The sequence below is a fragment of the Cetorhinus maximus genome, chromosome 4 (genome assembly GCF_964194155.1).
Source record: "Cetorhinus maximus chromosome 4, sCetMax3.hap1.1, whole genome shotgun sequence".
Taxonomy (NCBI): domain Eukaryota; kingdom Metazoa; phylum Chordata; class Chondrichthyes; order Lamniformes; family Cetorhinidae; genus Cetorhinus; species Cetorhinus maximus.
This window is the reverse complement of record NC_135882.1, coordinates 42,724,913-42,746,214: the sequence shown is the minus strand read 5'-3', so window position 1 is coordinate 42,746,214 and position 21,302 is coordinate 42,724,913. Positions and strand designations below refer to the sequence as shown.

The following is a 21,302-nucleotide window of genomic DNA, read 5'->3' as shown; positions in this document are numbered from 1 at the left end:
GGACATGAGCCTGATGGAGATGAAAGGGTGTGTGTAAGAGTTAGTGGTGTTGTCCCATGAGGTTTGAGATCCTTGTGGATGTGTGCTGGATTGTGATGTGTGTGAGTTGAGAGTGATAAGAGTGAATTACCTTGGTGGAATGGATGAGACCATTCATCCTGTAGCAGCACTGGGTGGCTGTCCTCTTTTGCAGAGCATTGGCGCTGACCACCGCTGTCACTGCACCCCATGCTGGATTGGTGATGGTGCTGCCCCTTCTATGGTCAGAGCAGGGGTAGATTACATCACGGCGGGCATCCACGCTGTTGAAAAGTTGCTTGGGGGACGCATTGAGGTGATGGTGTGGCAGGTGAATGAGAGCCTGCCATCGAAACAGCATGTTTCCCGGGAATGCATAATTAATGTGGCAGGTTTGGGTATAACGGCATTGGAAGCTGCCATTGTGGCCGGCAGGTAAAACATCATTTTCCCCACCCGCTCCCGCACTTAGTGCAAATCTGGAACAATTCCACACTTTGTGTCTGCTATCAATTGAAAAGTACCCCTTTCATTAATTGATGTAGCAATTATAAAATTAGTTATATGCTATCATCCCCAATCTCATCTTCATAATGCACGCACACAAGGTTACTGCAGCTGGATGAATGTCTTGACACCTTACTGTAATATCAGCATGGGTATAAGAATAAGAATGTGTATCTCATGCCCATATTTTCGTTGATTTGTGAGATTCATAATTTTTAACCAAGGCTGGATCCAAGTTTGACTGTTAGGGGTGAATATGCGATACTACATGGGAACAGACAGAAAAATATAACAAAGGAAAATAAAATACACAAAATACAGGGAGAGGAGAAATGGAAGCAACTAGCACCTTTTGGTTTAAAGAATTTCACTAACAAAATGTTTCCCTCTCAACTCCAAATTTTCCCATGTTTTTATTTTATCCATTCTTCAGAACTGCAGATCGCTGGCAAGGCCATCAGTTGGCAAGGGCGAGGCAGTGGCTTAATGGTATTGTCACTGGACTGGTAATCCAGAGATTCAAAGTAATGCTCTGAGGACCTGGGTTTGAACCCCATCATGGCAGATGTTTTGAATTTGAAGTCAATAAAAATCTAATTAAAGGTCTAATGATAACCATGAAACGAGTGTTGTAAAAACCCATCTGGTTCACTAATGCCCTTTAGGGAAGGAAATCTGTCACCCCCACCTGGTCTGGCCTACATGTGACTCCAGATCCACAGTAATCTTCAATGCATTCTGAAATGTCCTAGCAAGCTACTCAGTTGTATCAAAACCGCTAAAAAGTTAATAAAAAGGATGGATTGATCGAGGCACCGGAAATGACAATGGCAAAGTCCTCCTTACTTACATCTGGGGGCTTGTGCCAAAATTGGGAGAGCTGTCTCACAGACTAGTCTGACATAGTCATACTCACAGAATCATACCTTACAGATCAGATCCCATCTCAGACACCACCATCACCATGCTTGGATATGTCCTGTCCCACTGGCCAATTACCACCCCATCAGTCTACTCTCCATTATTAGTAAAGTGATGGAAGGGGTCGTCAACAGCGCTATCAAGCGGCACTTGCTTAGCAATAACCTGCTCACTGATGCTCAGTTTGGGTTCCGCCAGGGCCACTCAGCTCCTGACCTCATTACAGACTTGGTTCAAACATGGACAAAAGAGCTGAACTCCAGAGGTGAGGTGAGAGTGACTGCCCTTGATATCAAGGCCGCATTTGGCTAAGTGTGGCATCAAGGAGCCCTTATAAAACTGGAGTCAATGGGAATCGGGGGAAAACTCTCCGCTGGTTGGAGTCATACCTAGCACAAAGGAAGATGCTTCTGGTTGTTGGAGATCAGTCATCTCAGTTCCAGGACATCACTGCAGGAGTTCCTCAGGCTAGTGTCCTAGGCCCAGCCATCTTCAGCTACTTCATCAATGATCTTTCTTCCATCATAAAGTCAGAAGTGGAATGTTCGCTGATGATTGCACAATGTTCAGCAGCATTCACAACTCCTCAGGTACTGAAGCAGTCTATGTCCAAATGCAGCAAGACCTGGACAATATCCAGGCTTCGGCCGACATGTGGCAAGTAACATTCATGCCAGAGAAGTACCGGACAATGACTATCTCCAACAAGAAAGAATCTAACCATCGCCCCTTGACATTCAATGGCATTGCCATCACTGAATTCCCCCACTGTCAACATACTGGGGGTTACCATTGACCAGAAACGGAACTGGACTAGCCATATAAATATTGTGGCTACAAGACCAGGTCAGAGGCTAGGAATCCCCTACAAGGTACAAGTCAGGAGTGCGATGGAATATTCCCCACTTGCCTGGATGAGTGCAGCTCCAACAACACTCAAGGAGCTTGACACCATCCAGGTCAAAGCAGCCCGCTTGATTGTCACCCCATCCACAAACAAACATTCAATTCCTCCACCACCGATGAACAGTGGAAGCAGTATGTAAGTATGTACCATTTACAAAATGCACTGCAGAAACTCACCAAGGCTTCTTAGGCAGCACCTTCCAAACCCACGAATGTTACCATCTAGATGGACCAGGGCTGCAGATACATGGGAACACAACCACCTAGAAGTTCGCCTCCAAGCCACTCACCATCCTGACTTGAAAATATATCGCTGTTCCTTCACTGTCGCTGAGTCAAATTCCTGGAACTCCCTCCCTAACAGCACTGTGGATGCACCTACACTGCAGGGAATGCAGCGGTTCAAGAAGGCAGCTCACCACCACTTTCAAGGGCAATTAGGGATGGGAAATAACTGCTGATCCTGGCGGCGATGCCCACATCCTGTAAAAAGAATTTAAAAGCTCATAAATCTGTCAAAATAAACAAACTCACATCCCCTTGATTGCTGAATCCATCAGTGTGTTTGGAACTCAGCCAAGCATTTATAATGAGATTCCATTGAACAACTGTGTCAAAAAACCCTCTGGAGTTTAACCCATTAATGCCTTTGAACATAACCAGTTCAGCCATCTGTCAGAGCTTTAAAACAGCCACACAGATGGCTGAGCTAAACCTAAAGGGGAAAAACCAAAGCCGTGGGCACATTTCACATCATCAGATCTGGATTTAACTATTGTACAATGCAGAATAACACTATATCCATGGATAAAGTACTCTAATTTATCTGAAGACTTCTCCACTTTCACAATGCTTTTCATTCCCTTTGCAGATGGACAGATATCAGAAATGATAACCTGGCAATCACATTATTTTAATGGTAACTTCACTTTTCAAAGCAAAGCCCTCACTCATTCTTTTAAAAAATATATAACTTATGGTACAACATTTCATTATGACATAGGAAGTTGGCAACAGGTTTTGTACTTACCTTTCATATAGTTCCCACTTCCAAACCATGGTTCCCTCATGGCTCTGACACTTCTGTGCTTGTTATCTTGTTTCTCTGGATTTTTCAAAAGATGCTGACCTGAAGTTTGATCATACTGTGTCTGTTCTTTTGGGCACTAGATGGGTGGATAAGCATCCAATATGGTGAGTAGCTGCTCAGTGTTATTGGAAGCAGGGATGGAGACTTACAAAACATCCAAAGCACTGATTGCACAAAATGTAGCTCAACATAACAGAGCATGTTAGGAACACAGCTACACACTACTGAAGGCTCTGTAAATTAAGTAAATGAGGGTGTCTCCCCAGAATGTAGCCGGAGAGCATGAGTAGAACTCCTGTTGTTGAAATATCCACTAACAATAGGTGCTTGAGAAAGGCCAGGGAATATGGGAAGAAAGGTTGATCCTGGATAGGCTCCACCTTGACTTTTAGCAGTCAAATCCTGCAGCTGATCTCATCTCCTCCATGCCTGTAACTCAGAAATAAATGTTTGAAAACTCTGCCTCTTGCTATAGAGTTTGTGGTTGTATCAAAGAATTTATGATGATTCAGTTTATCTTAACCCTTTGAAATCTTGACATGGGCTGGAATTTTGCACAGAGGCAGCAGCCCTGGCCAGCTGAGAAGTTGGAGGGCGAGCATGCCTCAGTTTGGCTGGATCGCTTGCACCAATTGGCGAGTCGTTAATTGGCTCAAGGTGGGACTTCCACCATCATTTGGGAGGAGGTCCCACCTCCGAACTGTGATGTTCCTGGCCCATATGGACTAAGAGCCACTCCATGTTGCATATTTAAACAATGAACCATTTCAAGAGTTTGGTGTTGTGCAGTTAGGTACTGAAGCACAGTGCAAAATGTGATAATGTGTCAGGATATTAAAACAAAAATTGCAGTTGTTCAGGTATCACAAGCAGTTAGTCGCAGATGAGGTTTTCCCTGCCAAGTGGTGGTGGGTTTCAGTGCATGTGGGGAGTTAAATGCCCTGAAATTGGCGTCGAGTCAGGATCCCAATATCACCCTTCTCTCTCCCGCGCCCAGTGGAAACAGGGTCTGTTGGCAAAGTAATTGAGCCAATTGAAAAAGCAGTTAAGAGGCTTTTTAACCCTGGGCTCCTTCTTTCCTAATAGCGCATGGGTTCCATGCTGTGTCTGCACCTTTCTAGGTTGCAGGAAGTGAAACTCATCATAGAGTGAAACTGAGCTGATGTGAACAGTATAAACGCTGAAACCGGCAAGCCTGTGATCAGCCAGGTGTCAGCTTCTTGTGCTGACAGAAGCAGTTCTTTCATCCTAAATTCACTGATTTCATTGAGAACAGCAACTTTTGTATCTACAATAAAGTGCCTTAAATACCACTTGAGGGCAATTGATCTCATTGCCAGTGAGACCTCCCTGTGACATGGAGGTAACTTATTCTGTCGTTACTTGGGCCTCTGAGGAGGAGTTGCAGCTTGTTCCAGCTCAGCAGCAACAGCAACATAGGCAGCAGGTCACTGACTCCTCCACGGCCATATGTACTGAACGGAACAGAGGGGATAGACAAGGTGCAGCACTACAAAGGTGGCGATACCCTCAGCATAGGGCATATAGGTCAAGGGTCAGCTTCCTTGACCTCTCTGAACAACAGTGCCTCAGAAGGCCCATCCTCTCAGGACAGGCAGTTGCAGACCTCTGAAGCCTCATTAAAGAAGACCTCCACCAAAGGGGAGCAGGAGACCACAGTGCTCAATAATTTCATGGCTGGGCCCTTCCAAGGATCAGCTGGTGTCATCTATAGGACCTGAAAATCTGCAGCCCATAATTGCATTAGCGAGGTCACTGATGCATCTTTTGCAAGAGCTTCCAACTATATTTACTTTGAGAAAGATAAGGCCCATCAAGCATCGAGGGCTGTCGGCTTTGCTTCATGCACAGGATTTCCACAGGACTGGGGTTGGTAGGCTGCACTCCTGTGGCAATCAAGGTGCCATCAGGCCAACCAGGCTTATTTGTTAATCCAAATAATGACAACTCCCTTAATGATCAGCTGCTCTATGATCACCACAGGAACATAATGGATTCTTCTGTCAGGTGTCCAGGGAGCTGCCATCTTTGGCATTCACATGTTTTTTAGGTATTCTCTCCACCAGACAGCCTCAATGTTTGGCTCCTGGGAGAACTGGCTGATAACCCCAGTGAGGAACCCAACCACAGAGGTACAGGAGGCATACAACAGGAGCCATGTCACCTCAAGGAAAATAGAACAAGCCATTGGCTTGCTGGAAATGAGGTGTACTGCTTTTACAGACCTGTCGGAGTCCTTCAAAATGGACCAGCAAGGGTCCCCAGTATTATTGTGGTCACAACATGGTACTGCAGAGAGGACTGAGGCTGGTGCAACAGGAAGCTGTAATGGACCTTAGAGGATTAGGAGTAGCATACTGATTTGTCGGTGGTAGCTGCAGATCTGTCTGCCAGAAAATCCCGTGACACCCTCATTCAGGCATGCTTCGCTTCAGAAAGTGCTTGCAACATTGCAAGCTTCCCATCAAGATCCCTGTGCAAACACCTCCCTGCCACACCACCCCCCACCAAACCTCCGCTTTAGTCACCCAACCAACCATCACATTCACAGCCTCTCCTCCTCATTAAAGTGGCTCATTCCAATCACCAGAATGAAACTGATCAGGCTCAGTGAGGGATACAACAAAGTTGAGGCCATGACAACAATCTCATTCATTCAAATAAAGAGTATCAATTGAACAATTACCCAAGCGAATCACTGTGAAACTAAGATATTTTCCTTGTACGGTTTCTATTACTCCTACATGGTGCTACCCCTGTGGCTTCAGCAAAGCTGGAGGCAGGCTGATTGTTCCTCTGCTCTGACACATGAGATGCTTGTGGTGGATGTCCTCTGGGCTTTGGAGCCTTTGAGGGCCCTGCCAAAGACTGCCCTACCTGCACGTGTGAAGGGCAGATCCAGTCATCAGGACATGACGCAGTGTGTGCAGCTCTGTCAGGGTTGGAGGTGGAGGGCAAAGGTCAAGAAGTGGGAATGCCTTGAGAAGAGTTCCCATTGTCATCAACCCTTTCTTGATCTTCCCTCTCAGGATCCACCTGTATTTCTCTGCTAAGAGCAGCTGAGCATTTTACTGGATATCAGTGTAGCCTTCAGTCATCAGGGCGAGGCACCGATCCATTGATTGATGTAGTGTAAACTGTCAGCCAGAGTATGCAGGCCATTGGGCGTGTTGCCCAGTGTGTACTTGGTGGCCTGCTGCGTCTGATTCTATATGAGGTTGGTCAATTTTTCAATGAGGATGATCATTAGCACAAATATCTGAGACATCATGGCACTCATGCTAGAGATGGAATCCTCCTTTTTCTGCGCAAGGACATGCACCACTTCTGGAAATTCTGATGGGAGCACACACATCCTTATTGCTGCCCTACAAATATGTTTTTTTTAGTGACTGACACCCAGGGTTCAGCATCTGTGTCCAGCTGAGAAGATCCTGAAGTGTCCTACATGCTTCGACAGGGAGTCTTCACCTCTGTCCCTGTATCCTGAAACTGCTGCTCCTCACAAATGATGTAATGTTCACCATGCGCCACTCTCCCTATCCGAGACACTGGACCCACTGATGTGTTTATATCTGCGCTGCTGGAGGGAGCACAGGAATCATGTGAAAGTGCATTCTCTGGAGTTGGTGGGGGGGTTGCTGGAGGGGATTTTATTGTGCCCATAAGAGTGGGAAACGTTGCATGCAGGGTGACTTAATTAGGCGATGTGCAAAATTTAGATTTCCCATGGCGGGTTGGGATGCATTTTTATTGCCCACCCATAATCGCCCTTGAGAAGGTGGTGGTGAGCCGCCTTCTTGAACTGCTGCATTGCCTCTGGTAAATGTACACCCACAGTGCTGTAAGGGAGGGAGTTCCAGGATTTTGACCCAGCCACAGTGACAGAATGGCAAAATAGTTGCACGTCAAGATGGTGAGTGACTTGGAGGGCAACTTGCAGGTGGTGGTGTTCCCATGCAGCTGCTGCCCTTGTCCTTCTCTGTGGCAGAGGCCACAGGTTTGGAAGGTGCTGTCAAAGGAGCCTTGGTGAGTTGCTGCAGTGCATCTTGTAGATGGTACACGCTGCTGTCACTGTGCGTCAGTGGTGGAGGGAGTGGATGTTGAAGGTGGTGGATGGGGTGCCAATTAAGCAGGCTGCTTTGACCTGGATGGTGTGAAGCTTCTTGTGTTGTGGGAGCTGCACTCATCCAGGCAAGTGGGGAGTATTCCATCACACTCCTGAATTGTGCCTTATAGATGGTAGACAGGCTTTGGAGAGTCAGGAAGTCAGTTACTCCCTGTAGGATTCCCAGCCTCTGACCTGCTCTTGCAGCCAGAGTGTTTATATGGCTGGACCAGTTCAGTATCTGGCCAATGGTAATACCCAGGTTGTTGATAGTGGGGGATTCAGCGTTGGTAATGCCATTGAACATCAAGACGAGATGGTTGGATTCACTCTTGTTGGAGATGGTCATTGCCTGGCACTTGTGTCGTGTGAATGTTACTTGGCACGTATCAGCCCGAGCTTGAACGTTGCCCGGGTCTTGCAGGTTATGGGCACAGACTGTTTCAGTATGTGAGGAGTCTCCTTATTTAATTGGCCCGCCCACTAAATGGCGGCGCACCCCCAATCAGGGGCGCCAATTGGAGGCGCGTCTCCGCGCGCCCGCTCTTCAATTTCCCCTCCGACTGGGGGAAAATTCTGCCCCTAGTGTGGTGGGAGTAATTCATTAATTAATTTACCATCATTCTTTAGTTTGAACTGAACAGAGTAGCAGAATTTTGTACTGTTTCTAGAGGGTGATCCTTATAGACAACGCCTTTATCTGATTAGTTTTCTTTGATCCGGTATTTGCAATATGAATAACAGTTATCATGTTGGAAATCTGGCAGCAACTTTTGGACTATGCATATGCTCAATTAACTGCAAAACTCTGGAAGTTACTTCAGAGATTCCATGCTCTTCCACTGATGCACTGTTGCAGTCCTCGTCCATAGACTAAACATTGAAATGACAAGAACTTGTTATATTTGTCCAGCAGTTCTATACTAAAAACAGCTGAAAATATTAGGACTGGTGCATTCAAGAGTAAGTGATATTTTAATGGCATTATAGGTGATCATTACTACTGAACAAAACTCTGACTCTGAAAATTGTCACAGGCATGGAGTCTTGTTCTTTCAGAAAAAAAATTGTGTTGGAGATTGAGAAACTTATGTTTTTTACCTTTGACTGCCTATTTTATCTCTCTCCCTTAATCCCATCTGTATTTCCCAATCTTTATTTCATTTTCTGTACATCATTTCGATCTAATCTTTATTTTCTGGTTGGATTTGATATGCCTCAGTGAGGATTCTTTAATCTGGTTGATGAAGCTCACTGTTGCTTGTCCTGTTCCGATGCCACAGATCCTTTGTGGAGGCTGCTGCACTGTTCAAGAAGCCAGATTAGAGGCAATCTCCCCGACATACCCACAAAGCATCTGTGGGTTGCTGAAAGCAAAGCAAAATTCACTGCAGCTTTTAAAAGAAATGTACAAATGCCATTTTTTTTATTTCTATAAACAGCACTTTTCTCTTTTATTGATATTTTGAGGACATTTACATGGGAACCTAAACATAAAATTTACTTCATGAATATTAGAAGTCTGAAAACCTACAAATATCAAAGTCACAACTAGCTCTGCAAACCTTCCTGAGTAGGTTGACTTCATTATTTCACAGCTTGTTATTGAGTATCTTGATCATAAACCATGTGGCTTATGCAAATAAAACTTTAAAATGTTAAATGATTCATTGAAATGTCAGATGAGTTGCTGTTGTCACACAGCCTGTATCCTCGCTATCTATGCACTATGTACAGAGGTTTCTGGTTCTTTACCATTGTTTTCCATTTGACGAAATGGAAATGCACACTTCATGAAGTAAAAACAATTTGTAGATGATCCTGTTCAGTGATCAGCATGAAAATTGACTAAATCGATCTAATATGGGTTCAATTTTATTAGGCTTTGTCTCAATGGTTTTTAGTATCAAACTGATTGTGCCTCTCTTAGTTCCATCATTGAGAACAAGTACATTCACAGTGGCTTATCTTAATGGTTTTTGGATTGGAAAGAGTGGAAAGAACATTTTTGATTGGCACATGTGTTTTTCCTAAAACTAGTGACAACCTACATAGGTAACTGTATGTTCTGGCATAGCTGTAAAATGACAAGGTAGCAATTATCTCTTCAGGGACAGAGTTCAGGAAAGTCTTGTATACGCATGGTCTATATTAAGGAGAAAAAGATCACTAGCATAGATCCTGTGTAAATGCTCAGCAACTTATGCTTTATCTCTAACATTACTTCCCAGCTTTATATTTGCCATTAATTGCATCTGTCTGTGAAAGATATATAGGAATTAGTACATGTTTTTAAAACATGCATGATGCAAAAGAGTTGAAAGGGGAAATAAATGCAGAGATGAAACCCATCTGTAGTTGGACTAAAATCTAAGGGTGCGTTACAATATCACTACGTTGGATTTGCCATAGAAACAGGATCACAAAGTCAGTACAGCACAGAAGTCGTCCATTTGGCCCATCGTGTCTGTGCTGGTTTTCCAAAAGAGCAGTTCACCTTGTGCCACTTCCCTGCCTTCCCCCCCATAGCCCTGCAATTCTTTCTCATCAGATAATAATCTAATTCCCTCTTGAATGCTTCGATTGAATCTGTCTCCAACACTCTCAGGCAGAGCCAGAACCTAAACGCTCGCTGCATGAAAAGGTTTTTCATGTCGCCATTGTTTCTTTTGCCAATTACCTTAAATTTGCACCCTTTTATCATCAATTGTTCCACCAAAAGGAACAGTTTTTCCCTGGCCTATTCAGTCCAGACCCCCCCAATGATTTTGAATACCTCTATCAGATCTCCTCTCAACCTTCTCTCCTGAGGAAAACGCTCCCAACTTCTCTGATCCATCCATGTAGCTGACGTTCTTTATCCCTGGAACCATTCTTGTGAATCTTTGCTACAATCTCTACAATAGCTTCACATCCTTCCTAAGCTGTTGCCCAGAATTGGACACAATACTCTAGCAGAGGCTGGAGCAGTGTGCTATACAAGTTTAACAACCTCCTTGGCTTTGAACTCAATGCCTCCATTAATAAAGCTGTGCTGTCAACCGGTCCTGCCACTTTCAATGGTTTATACACATATACACCCAAGTCATTCTGCTCCTGCACCTCCTTTAGAATTGCACCCTTTATTTTATGTTGTCTCTCCCTGCTCTTCCTAACAAAGTGAAGCATTTCAGACTTCTCTGCATTAAATTTCATCTGCCGCTTGTCTGCTCATTCCACCAACTTGCCTATGCCCTTTTGAAGTTCTATACCATCCTCCTTACACTTCACAATGCTTCCAAGTTTTGAAATTATGCCCTGTGCACCAAGGGTTTAGGTCATTAATATATGTCAGGAAGAGCAAGGGTCCTAACACTGACCTCTGCAGAACTCCACTATAAACCTTCCTCCAATCTTAAAAACTTGCCTAATTAACCCACATTTGTCCTAGTGACTATTAATTTTGTCCCAAATTATTGTTTCTGGAAGCTTCCCACCACCACAGTTAAGCTGACTGGCCTGTAGTTGCTGGGCTTATATTTACACCTTTTTTGAGCAAGGGTGTAACATTTTCAATTTTCCAGTTCTCTGGTACCACATCCGAGTCTAAGGAAGCCTGGAAAATTACGGCCAAAGGCTCCGCAATTTCCATGCTTACTTCCCTCAATATCCTTGGGACGCATCTCATCCGATCCTGGAGTCATATCAACTTTTGAGTACAGACAGCCTATCAAATACATCCCCCTTATCAATTCTAAAACTTTCAAGTGTCTGAACTACCTTCCCTTTCATCATGACCTGGGTAGCATCTTCTTCTTTGCTAAAGACAGATGCAAAGTACTCATTTAATACTTCAGCATGCCCTCTGCATAAATCCCCTTTTAGTTGCCAGTTGGCACCACTTGTCCTTTTTAATATTCTTATGCTTATAGAAGACTTTGTGATTCCCTTTTATGTTAGTCACCAGTCTCTTTGCTTCTCTTATTTGCTTTTTCAGTTCCCCTCTGAATTTTTTATATTCAGCCTTGTTATCAGTTGCATTATCCACCTGACATCTGTCAAAAACACACTTTTTCTTCTTCATCTTAATCCCTTTATCTTTTGTCATCTAGGCAGTTCTGCATTTATTTCCCCTGCCTTTTCCCTTTGTGGAAATATACCTTAACTATGCCCGAACTCTCTCTTCTTTAAAGGCAGCCCATTGTTCTGTTAGTTTTGCTTGCTAATCTTTGATTCCAATTTATCTTACCTCATTGAAGTTGGCTTTCTCCCAGTTAATTATTCTTACTCTGTATTGTTCTTTGTCCTTTTCCATAGCCAACCTAAACCTTATGGCCTGAGTTTTTCTCGCGTCGGGCAGGGGCAGTCACAGAGCCGACCGCCACTGCCATTTTACGCGGGCAGGCCAATTAAGGCCCGCCCAGCGTAAGATGCGAATGGTAACACTACCTGTTTGGGCCAGGCCAGGTGCGAAGGGAGAGTCGGGTCCAGCACTTTTTCACGCATGCGCGCAAAAAGAGTGCTTCAATCATCCTGAGGCACAGAACTGCCTGTCACATGAGATGGAACATGCTTTTATTTTTCATGAAAAGTTTTAATTTATTTTGTAAAAGCTTTAGGAAACCTCATCCAGCTCATGGATGAGGTTTCCTAAAAAAACGTAATGGCTGCTTGAACTTTTCGCCTGCCCGCCAACTGTAAGGTTGGATGGGCAGCGTGAAATTCAGGTTAATTACCTGGTTAATGGCCTGAACAGGCCTACCAATTATCAGCAGCCGACTCCGGTGCGCGCCCACCGAACAAAATATCGCGAGAGAGCGATGACATCGGGACGCATGCCCAACGTCATCACAGATCATTTTACATACCGGCGTGTCGGGCCTACCCCCGTATGCCGACTGTAAAATCCTGACCAATGATACAATGATCACTATTCCTTAAATGTTCCCCTCCTGACACATGAACCATTTGTCCCACCTCATTCCCAAGAACCAGGTGCAGCAGTGCCTCCTTTCTCCTTGGATTGGAAACATACTGCTGTAGAAAATTTTCCTGAAGACACTAAGAACTCTTTCCCCTCTCTGCTCTTTACACTACTGATATGCCAGTCTATATTCAGTTAATTAAAGTCCCCCCATTATAACTACACTATAATTCTTACATCTTTCTGTAATTTCCTTGCAAATTTGTCCTTGTATATCTTTCCCACTGGTTGGTGGCCTATAGACCACCCTGAGCAATGTAATTGCACCTTTTTTGTTCCTTAGCAATAGCCAAATAGATTTTGTCCTTCACCCCCTGGGATATCCTCTCTCTCCAGCACTGCAATGTTGTCCTTAATCAATACAGCCAACCCTTCCCCCTTTCCTTCCTTTCCTATCTTTCCTGAACATCTTGTATCCAGGGATATTAAATGCAGAGTCTTGCCCTTCTTTGAGACAGGTCTCTGTCATAGGCCTCTGTCATAGGCACATCATCATATTTCCACATGGCAATCTGCACCTGTAACTCAATCTTATTTACCACGCTTCCTGCATTCACATACATCCACAGTAAACCTGATTTAGACTTCATTACTTCCTCCTTTACTCTGAACCCACCTAATAACTTACCATTTCCTACTCTTGTGCTATCCATCTCTCCAAGTACACTGTGCGCCTTGGTATTTCGCTCTGATATTATCCCCTGATTTCCACATCCCTGCCAAATTAGTTTAAACCTCCCAAATAGCACCAGCAAATCGCCCAGCAGGGAAATTTGACCCGGCTCTGTTTAGATGCAACCCATCCGGCCTGTACAGGTACCATTTACCTCAGAGCTGGTCCCAATGACCCAGGGATCTAAAGCCCTCCCTCCAGCACCATCTTTCCAACCACGCATTCATCTGTTCTATCGTCCTATTCTTATACTCACTGGTGTGTGGTACTGGGAGAAATCTGGAGATTAGGAACAGGAGAAGGCTATGCAGCCCATTGAGCCTGCTCTGCCATTCAAACAATCATGACTGACTGAACATTTCAATACCTTTTACCCACGCTATCCCCATAACCCTTTACATAATTGTTAATCAGAAATCTATCAATCTCTACCTTAAACATACTCACTGACTGAGCTTTAACAGCCCTCTGGGGTAGAGAATTCCAAAGATTCACAACCCTCTGAGTAAAGAAATTTCTCTTCATTTCGGTCCTAAGTGGCTTCCCCCTTATTTTGAAATTGTGTCCCCAAGTTCTAGGCTCCCAACCAGGGGAAACATCTTATCTGGGGCTACCCTGTCTATTCCTTTAAGTATTTTATAGGTTTCAATGAGATCACTTCTCATTCTTTAAAACTCTAGAGAATACAGGCCCAGTTTCCCCAATCTTTCTTCATAAGACAGTCCTGCCATCCCTGGAACAAGGCTGGTGAACGTTTGTTGCACTCCCTCCATGGCAATAATATCCTTTGGGGTAAGGGGACCAAAACAGCACACGGCACACCAGGTACGGTCTAACCAAACTTCTATACAATTGGAGCAAGACTTCACTACTCCTGTACTCAAACCCTCTTGCATTAAAGGCTAACGTTCCCTTAGCCTTCCTAATTGCCTGCTGCACCTGCATGTTAGCTTTCAGTGACTTATGGACAAGGACACTCGGGTCCCTTTGTACATCTACACTTCCTAATCTCTTACCATTTAGGAAAATCTCTGCACATCTGTTCTTTCTACCAAAGTGGATAACCTCACATTTTTCCACATTATATTCCATTTGCCATATTCTTGCCCACTCACTAAGTCTGTCCAAATCCTCCTGTAGCTACTTTACATCTTCCTCAACACACATTCTCACCTAGCTTTGTATCATCCACAAACTTGGAAATATTACATTTGGTCCCCACAGCCAAACCATTGGTATATATTGTGAACAGCCTGGGGCCCAAGTACTGATCCTTGCAGTACCGCACTAGTCACAGCCTGCCAACACAAGAATGACCCATTTATTCCTATTCTGTTTCCTGCCTGTTAGCCAATCCTTAATCCATTCCGGTATATTGCATCCTATCCCATGTGCGTTAATTTTGCTAATCAACCTCCTGTGGGGGACTTTATCAAAAGCTTTGAAAATCCAAATATACTACGTCCCAACTCCCCTTTATCAATTTTTAAAATCCTCAAAATACTCCAACAAGTTTGTCAAATATGCTTTCCCATTCGTTAATCCATGCTGTGCTTCTTGGTCTTCCGTAGCTGTATTCTTAAAAACCTCCCAATGCTCATGGTTACGACTACTTCTGGCAGCTTTATAAGCCTTTTCTTTTAACCTTATACAACCCTTAACTTGCTTTTAGATTACTTGATTATTTGAGGTCCCTGCTTGCTAATTTCCTACTGAGCTTTCTAAATCCTGACTGCAGGGCCACGTCCCTCTTTCTGCCTATTTTGGTACCAATGTGGAGCACAGCTGCTGACTTTTCACCCTCCCCCGTCAGGGTGCTCTGCAGCCAGTGACATCAGTACACCTGTTCCTAAACTGTTAATAATATTCTTTCAATATAACAAAGCAATATGTTAAGTAAAGCAGTTATGATTGCAATTTCTTTTGCTATATCTAGGCAAGGCCCACATGGAGGTTATTAGCTTCCATTAATCATATTTAATTGAGTTAGACATGCAGGGTCAGTGATTTTCTGCCTTTGTAAAGACTGATTGTATTTCATAACACCTTACTAATATTCTCCTGAGAATAAAGCATCTCACTAGGCTAAAAGCTGAATATTAATTTGGGTCAGTATTGAGAAATGATACAGAAAGTTATTTCCTTTGTACATTTATCTAGTTAACGTGTTCTCAGAGCAATGAGCTTTAATGCAAATACTTATTGGCAAGTTTTTAAAAAACACCGCCTATTGTGTGAATAATTGTTTTGTTTTCCCCATATCAATTAGTTACAACCAGGTCTGAATGGAATTTTTGAAATTTCATGAACCAGCAAATTGCTCCCTTTTGACAAAAAATATGATTGGAAAACTGAAACATCTGCACTTGTGTCTCATTGCTATGATTGTCCTAAATTAATTATAGAGTGGTCATACAAAAAGGATCATTTTCTGTGATCTGCATTCATTTCCTAATGTATATGAACTTTATGTATCTTTTCTATTTGATCTGTATAGAACCAATTGGAACAGATTGCTTTCCCAGGTCATTAAATACCAAAAGAAATAATTCACCATGGATAGCGTTGTTCATTTAGGAGCATCGAACTTCTTTTTTTCAATATATCTACTATCATGCCACTACAGTAGTTGCCTGTGGCTCCCTGGAGCTAGGACTAATTGTGTTGGGAATTGCGTTGAAGTAAAACACAGCAGTCGGTATCCCGATTTATGGTTTCACACAGTGATAATGAGATTGATGTCAGCATAGTGCATCTGGAAATATGTTACTTAGAGGAATCCAAAAGAGCAAATCATTTATCAGATGAATAACAATGCTGGGTGAATGTATTTTTAATCCATTAAATCTTTTGCTTTTCAGTAAATGCTCTTGTTTTGTTATATTAAATGTTGTGCCCTAATGAAATTAGTTAGAATTGCACTTATGTTCTTGACTATTTTACCAAGTAATTAGTTATGCATGCACTGTTAAGGATTAAAACTTGAGATGTTTTCTATGCTTCTCTTTCAGATGCCAGTGTATTACTATCCATCGGGCCAGTACCCTACCTCAACAGCCCAACAGTTCAGGCCTGTTGCTTCTGTTCAATACAATGCACAGCGAAGTCAGCATATACCACAGACCACACAACAGACAGGTATGTCATTTCTGCTTTATTGTCTGATTACCCCATTGAGACCTGACAGACTTCCCTTGGGTTTGTGCCTTATATTGACTTGGAGTCAGAATTCAGGACAGCTGAAAATCGGGCCACGTTGCACATTGACCAATGGGTCAAAATCTTTGGAGCACTTTTAGAGCTTCACACCCAGTACATAATCCTGCCCTGCCTTTTCAATTCCATGTAATGTTTATTTATGTGCATGCATTACAGATTTGGGTTGTTTTGCACCATGATCTGATGACAAATTCTTTACCTTTACAATTGGAAATCTGCAACTTTACTCTTTTGTCCTAGTATAGTGCATGAACCTGGAGATTAATGATGATCCCATTTGCAGTAAAAATACTGCAAATGAAGTAGGAATCCCATTAAGCCTTCAGTCTGTTTGAAGAGGTGAAAATCACAGATCAGAGATTTGACAAACTAAAACAAATAACCACATTTTTTGGTCTTAAAGCAGGTAAAGTTATGAAATGCAGTGAATATGGCTATTGAAAGAGTGAATGTCAGAGGTCTTTGTGTGGTTCTTGATAGCAGAACATAGTCTTGCACCATGTCCCTCATGTAGCTAGTTCTCTTTTGTCTAAACACCTTTGGGCTCAGCAGGAACTACAGAATCTGTATTTAGACTCTGTATTTATACACTTCAATGTTAACAAGTAGAAATGCCATGAAAGAACACTTCATAGATTTACAACTGCCCATTGGCCACTTTCACAATTAGTAGCATCATTGCACACAATTTAAGTATGAATTGCACAATAATTAAATTTCTATAAACAATTTCTAATTCAAAATGAAGTGGCTGGGTCCAATTTAGAGTCCCATCAAATTAATTACTGAAAAACACAGGGCAGTTAGATTTATTACTTTATAATATTTAGGTATGCTACGTTCTAAGGAACAAAGATCAATCACACCCTTTGAGAAAGCAATCATGTGTTTTTAACACTTGGCACTAGACTTTCATATCGGAGGCAGGAATCGGGAGCCAGGATGAATCCCACCATTATGATCCCGCCTGTGTCTTGGGACTGTCAACAGGTGGGATCTTCCAGGGGTCAGGGCCCTAGGTGGCCTGGAGATGGACCTGCACCTCTGACATGGAGGCGGGCTGAGTCCAGAGCGGGCAGATTAAAAGGCCCGTCTCCATTTCTGAAAAAAGCCTCAGCTGGGTGCTCTCGATGGAATAAGTGGCTCATCTATGTGCAGTGAAAATTCTGACCACTTTAAAATCCCCACATCTGCCTTACCCTTCAGTCACCCACCCCTCTCACCATCAACATTCCCCTCACCCCATCACTACCTACCCTCACCCATTGTGCATTTTATGAATAAAACTCAAGCCCTATTTTAACAGTTGGAAGCCATTGAATGGCCCAGAGAACTTCAAGTAACTAGACAGACTCATCAAACCAGCTGTGCAAACAAACACAAGTACTTGTAAAAAAAGTACTTGAAGTTGGATTGCAGCCAAGAGCCCACAAAACTCTCTGAATAAACAAACAGACTCTTTACACCAGCTGTGTAAAGAAAGGCAAGCACTTGTAAAACAATTAGGCAGTTGGATTGCAATCAAGAGCCATAAAACTCCCTGAATAAACACAGACTTCAGAACAGTTATCCCAACAGACGTCTAGACTGAATATGTAAAAGCAGTGGGAAAAGATTAAACATTTCCACATCATTATCATACAAGGCCACTCTTTCATCAGTGTGAAATAAACTCTACCTTTTTACCCATTAGATAATTTTTTAACTCATCTGAAGACTTCCACATTTACAATGTTGATCTTTTACCTCAGCTTGCAGTTGAAAGAAGTAACTATCTAGCAAACACGTTGCTTAAAGGGTGGTTACATTTTCCAATCACAGCACTTTCACAACTCAGCTTCATGAGTATTGTAACAACTCATGCCACAGCATATAATGACGAACTGTAAAAGGAGATAAAACCATTTTACTTACCTTTTAAACCCTGCTTGCCTCCATGGTTCATGCTTCCATGCAGCTGATGTAAAACCTGAAACCTGCTAAAGTCCACAGCCTCCTTGAAAACTAAAAACCTTACCTGAGGCAGACTCTTAATGAGTCCACAATTCTTCCAATAGCCTTGTTAATTGGAACAGGTGCTTTCTGGGGCTCGCTCCATCCCCTGCCCTTGTGAAAATAGCCAAGGATGGAAACGGAGGCCAGAATTTCCGCCACCCCACTCAGCGGCTTTTTTTTTCCCCAGTACCGCCTCCGTTTAGTCCTGATTGGGACCATGAAGTTCCTGCCCTTGGTTTAAAGAATACTTTTTATACACCCTAAATATTTAACTGCTCAAATGTTGCTATTTGTGGCAGCATGATGTTGCTCTACATGTATAACTACTGCAGTTGTGCCAACACTTCTGTAACATTGGGGACTAAAAGTGAAGAATGAATGCAAAGCAGACAATTTTGTAAATAGAAATCATGCAAACAAAATGCATGGCTAGTGCAGAGTTTCCAAGCAATCAAGTAAAACTTGAAAAACTAATAAACCACTCAGTGTTTGTAATTATTTGATATTGTCATTTCCTCTGTGATGTTCAAGGGTGTAATATTATCTAGTTAGCTACCTAAATTATATTTTTTTAAAGTATATAGTACCTCTACCACATGGATGATGCATATGAAAGATGGGAGCCAGTAAACATGTATCTTGAAGAGTCAGCTCGTTGGAGACAATACCAAGCCTCTGGAGAGGGGGCCGTTACACTGTAAGAGAGTGAGTAGCAGGTCTCACAGTGAACCGGTCTCTTTTTCAGGAGCCACACACATCGCCAAAAATAATGCTTTTTTTAAAATTAAAAAAAGTGTAATATCAAAATTTGGAATAGTTTTACTTCTGCATCTTTCAGCTAGTTATTTTGTTTTCCTTTCCTTGAAATTTGCTAAATTGATTTTTTTGTGCAAACAATTTGGCCATCACTAAGCTGCTCTTGTTGAAAACCCTGACAGTATGTCATTGTTCAAACCCTGCTCAGACAGATATTGATCAAATATACATTATGTAAACTAACTACTCTTTTGACGCTTTATTAATTGAATGCGTTTGATGCTGGTTTAATTTGTGTAGGCTTTGTTAGTGCATTTTGAAAAATATTCATGGATGGCCCAGTTCCATTTTTGAAGAGATTGAGAGTTTTATCCTAGTTTGTTCCATTGAGGAAATTGCTTACACTGGATTTCAAAGCCAACAGCTCACTTTTCTTCTCCAAACCCTCCCCAATCATCGGAGTGAAAAAAATTGATTGGTGTTTTAATGACTATATGAGCTTTGAAACTGATTTTTGACACTGATTTTAAACTACCTTTAAGAATATCTATACTGTGTAATTATAATAATAACAGGTGATATTTTAAGCTAATGGTTTCAGCTAATATATGTTTTTCTAACACCTTGTTTGCTTCATACATCCATTAGGGACAAATAGGTTGATATTCTAGTTTTGCTTTCCCTTCTTTGCATCAGTCTTTACTAAGGAGGCCAATCCAATCAGGCCACAACTAGAATATTGTATTCAGTTCTGCTTACCATGCTTTAGGAAAGATTTGTCTGTCCTTGAAAGGAGATTCACCAGAATGGTCCAGGGATGAGGGATTTTAGTTACAAGGTTAAGTTCGAGAAGCTGGATTTGTTCTCCTTGGAGCAAAGGATATTGAAGGGGGATTTATTGGAGGTGTACAAGATTATGACAGATTTAGATAAGGTAGACAAAGAAAAGCTGTTAACATTAGTTGGTAGTAAAAAGATTAAGGAACACGGATTTAAGGTTTTTTGGTAAGAGATTCCAGGAGGATGTGAAGACGACTTTTTTTTTTTTTACACACAGCAAGTGGTTATAGCTTGGAACTCACAGCCTATAAGTGTGGTGGAAGTGGAGATGATTAATGATTGAAAAAGAAATTGGGAGGACGCTTGAGGGAAATAAACTTGCATGGCCATGGGGATAGAGTAGGTACACGGGACTGACTGAATTGAGAGTTGGCATGGACTTGATGAGCTGAATGGTACCTTTTGTGCTGTAATGTCTCTTTGACCCTCTCTCTATTACACTTCAGAAAGCTTACATTTTAATGTAGCTCCTGCCAACTAATTCAATTATAAATTGGTGTGTGCATCCATAGTTATAATGGAAACTGTCTATGGATACCTGTTAATGTAAATAAACCTCTCTTAGCAGTGGAGTCACTGCATCACAGAGGACAGATTGTATTAAGGAAAAATTCATTTGCCCAACGCCACTTATGCAGATTACTTCATGTCCTTTGGGGCAAACAGCACCAAACAGCATGGCTACTCCCTGCATCCCACATGGTGTTCCTCAATATCAATGGGGAAATCCATGCAGGTAGATACGCTGTCTGCCCTGGTGAATCGACATAAGTCTGCTTGAAGTGGTACGAGACAAAATAATTTTTGGTGCAGACTTAGGTCTGATTTTTGTCTAATCATCCTGCATTCTCTAATCCACTTACCTTGAGGACTGCCCATTTGGCCTTGACTCCCTGTAAGCCATGTTACATGGTTTAAACTGCTCATACATAAAGTCTTGCATAGAGCTCGCACTTCCTGTCAGTATAATAGTAAGTAAATGTAACTTGTTTCACTTATACTCACTCTTTCTATATGAAACCCCATTTCCTTGCCCCAGTTGAAGCCCTTAAGTGGCCAATAATTGGCCACTTTAGGGCCATTTCCCACCCCGCCTCAATTTTTAGGCTGGTCAGAGGATTAACTGGCATGGTGGAAGGCTGAAATTAAACAGAGTTCGATCCGGAGGCAGGAATTGCCTTCATCAAAAGCTCCCGACCTACCTTCCCCAGGTCACCCCCCCCCCTCCACGCCCGTCTCCCAAGACCCCGAAGACTCCACCCCCCCACACAGGCTTTCCCTACCC

The 21,302-nt window shown here is 42.6% G+C and overlaps 1 protein-coding gene across 1 annotated transcript in view; it reads left to right on the top strand.

Annotated features, from left to right (window-relative positions):
• LOC144679584 (cAMP-regulated phosphoprotein 21-like) overlaps positions 1-21,302 on the top strand; it is a 463,756-nt gene that overhangs the window by 388,247 nt on the left and 54,207 nt on the right. Inside the window, exon 21 of the mRNA XM_078540103.1 lies at positions 16,219-16,345. Within this exon, the coding sequence (XP_078396229.1) occupies positions 16,219-16,345 (127 nt within the window). The remainder of the gene's footprint in view (positions 1-16,218; positions 16,346-21,302) is intronic.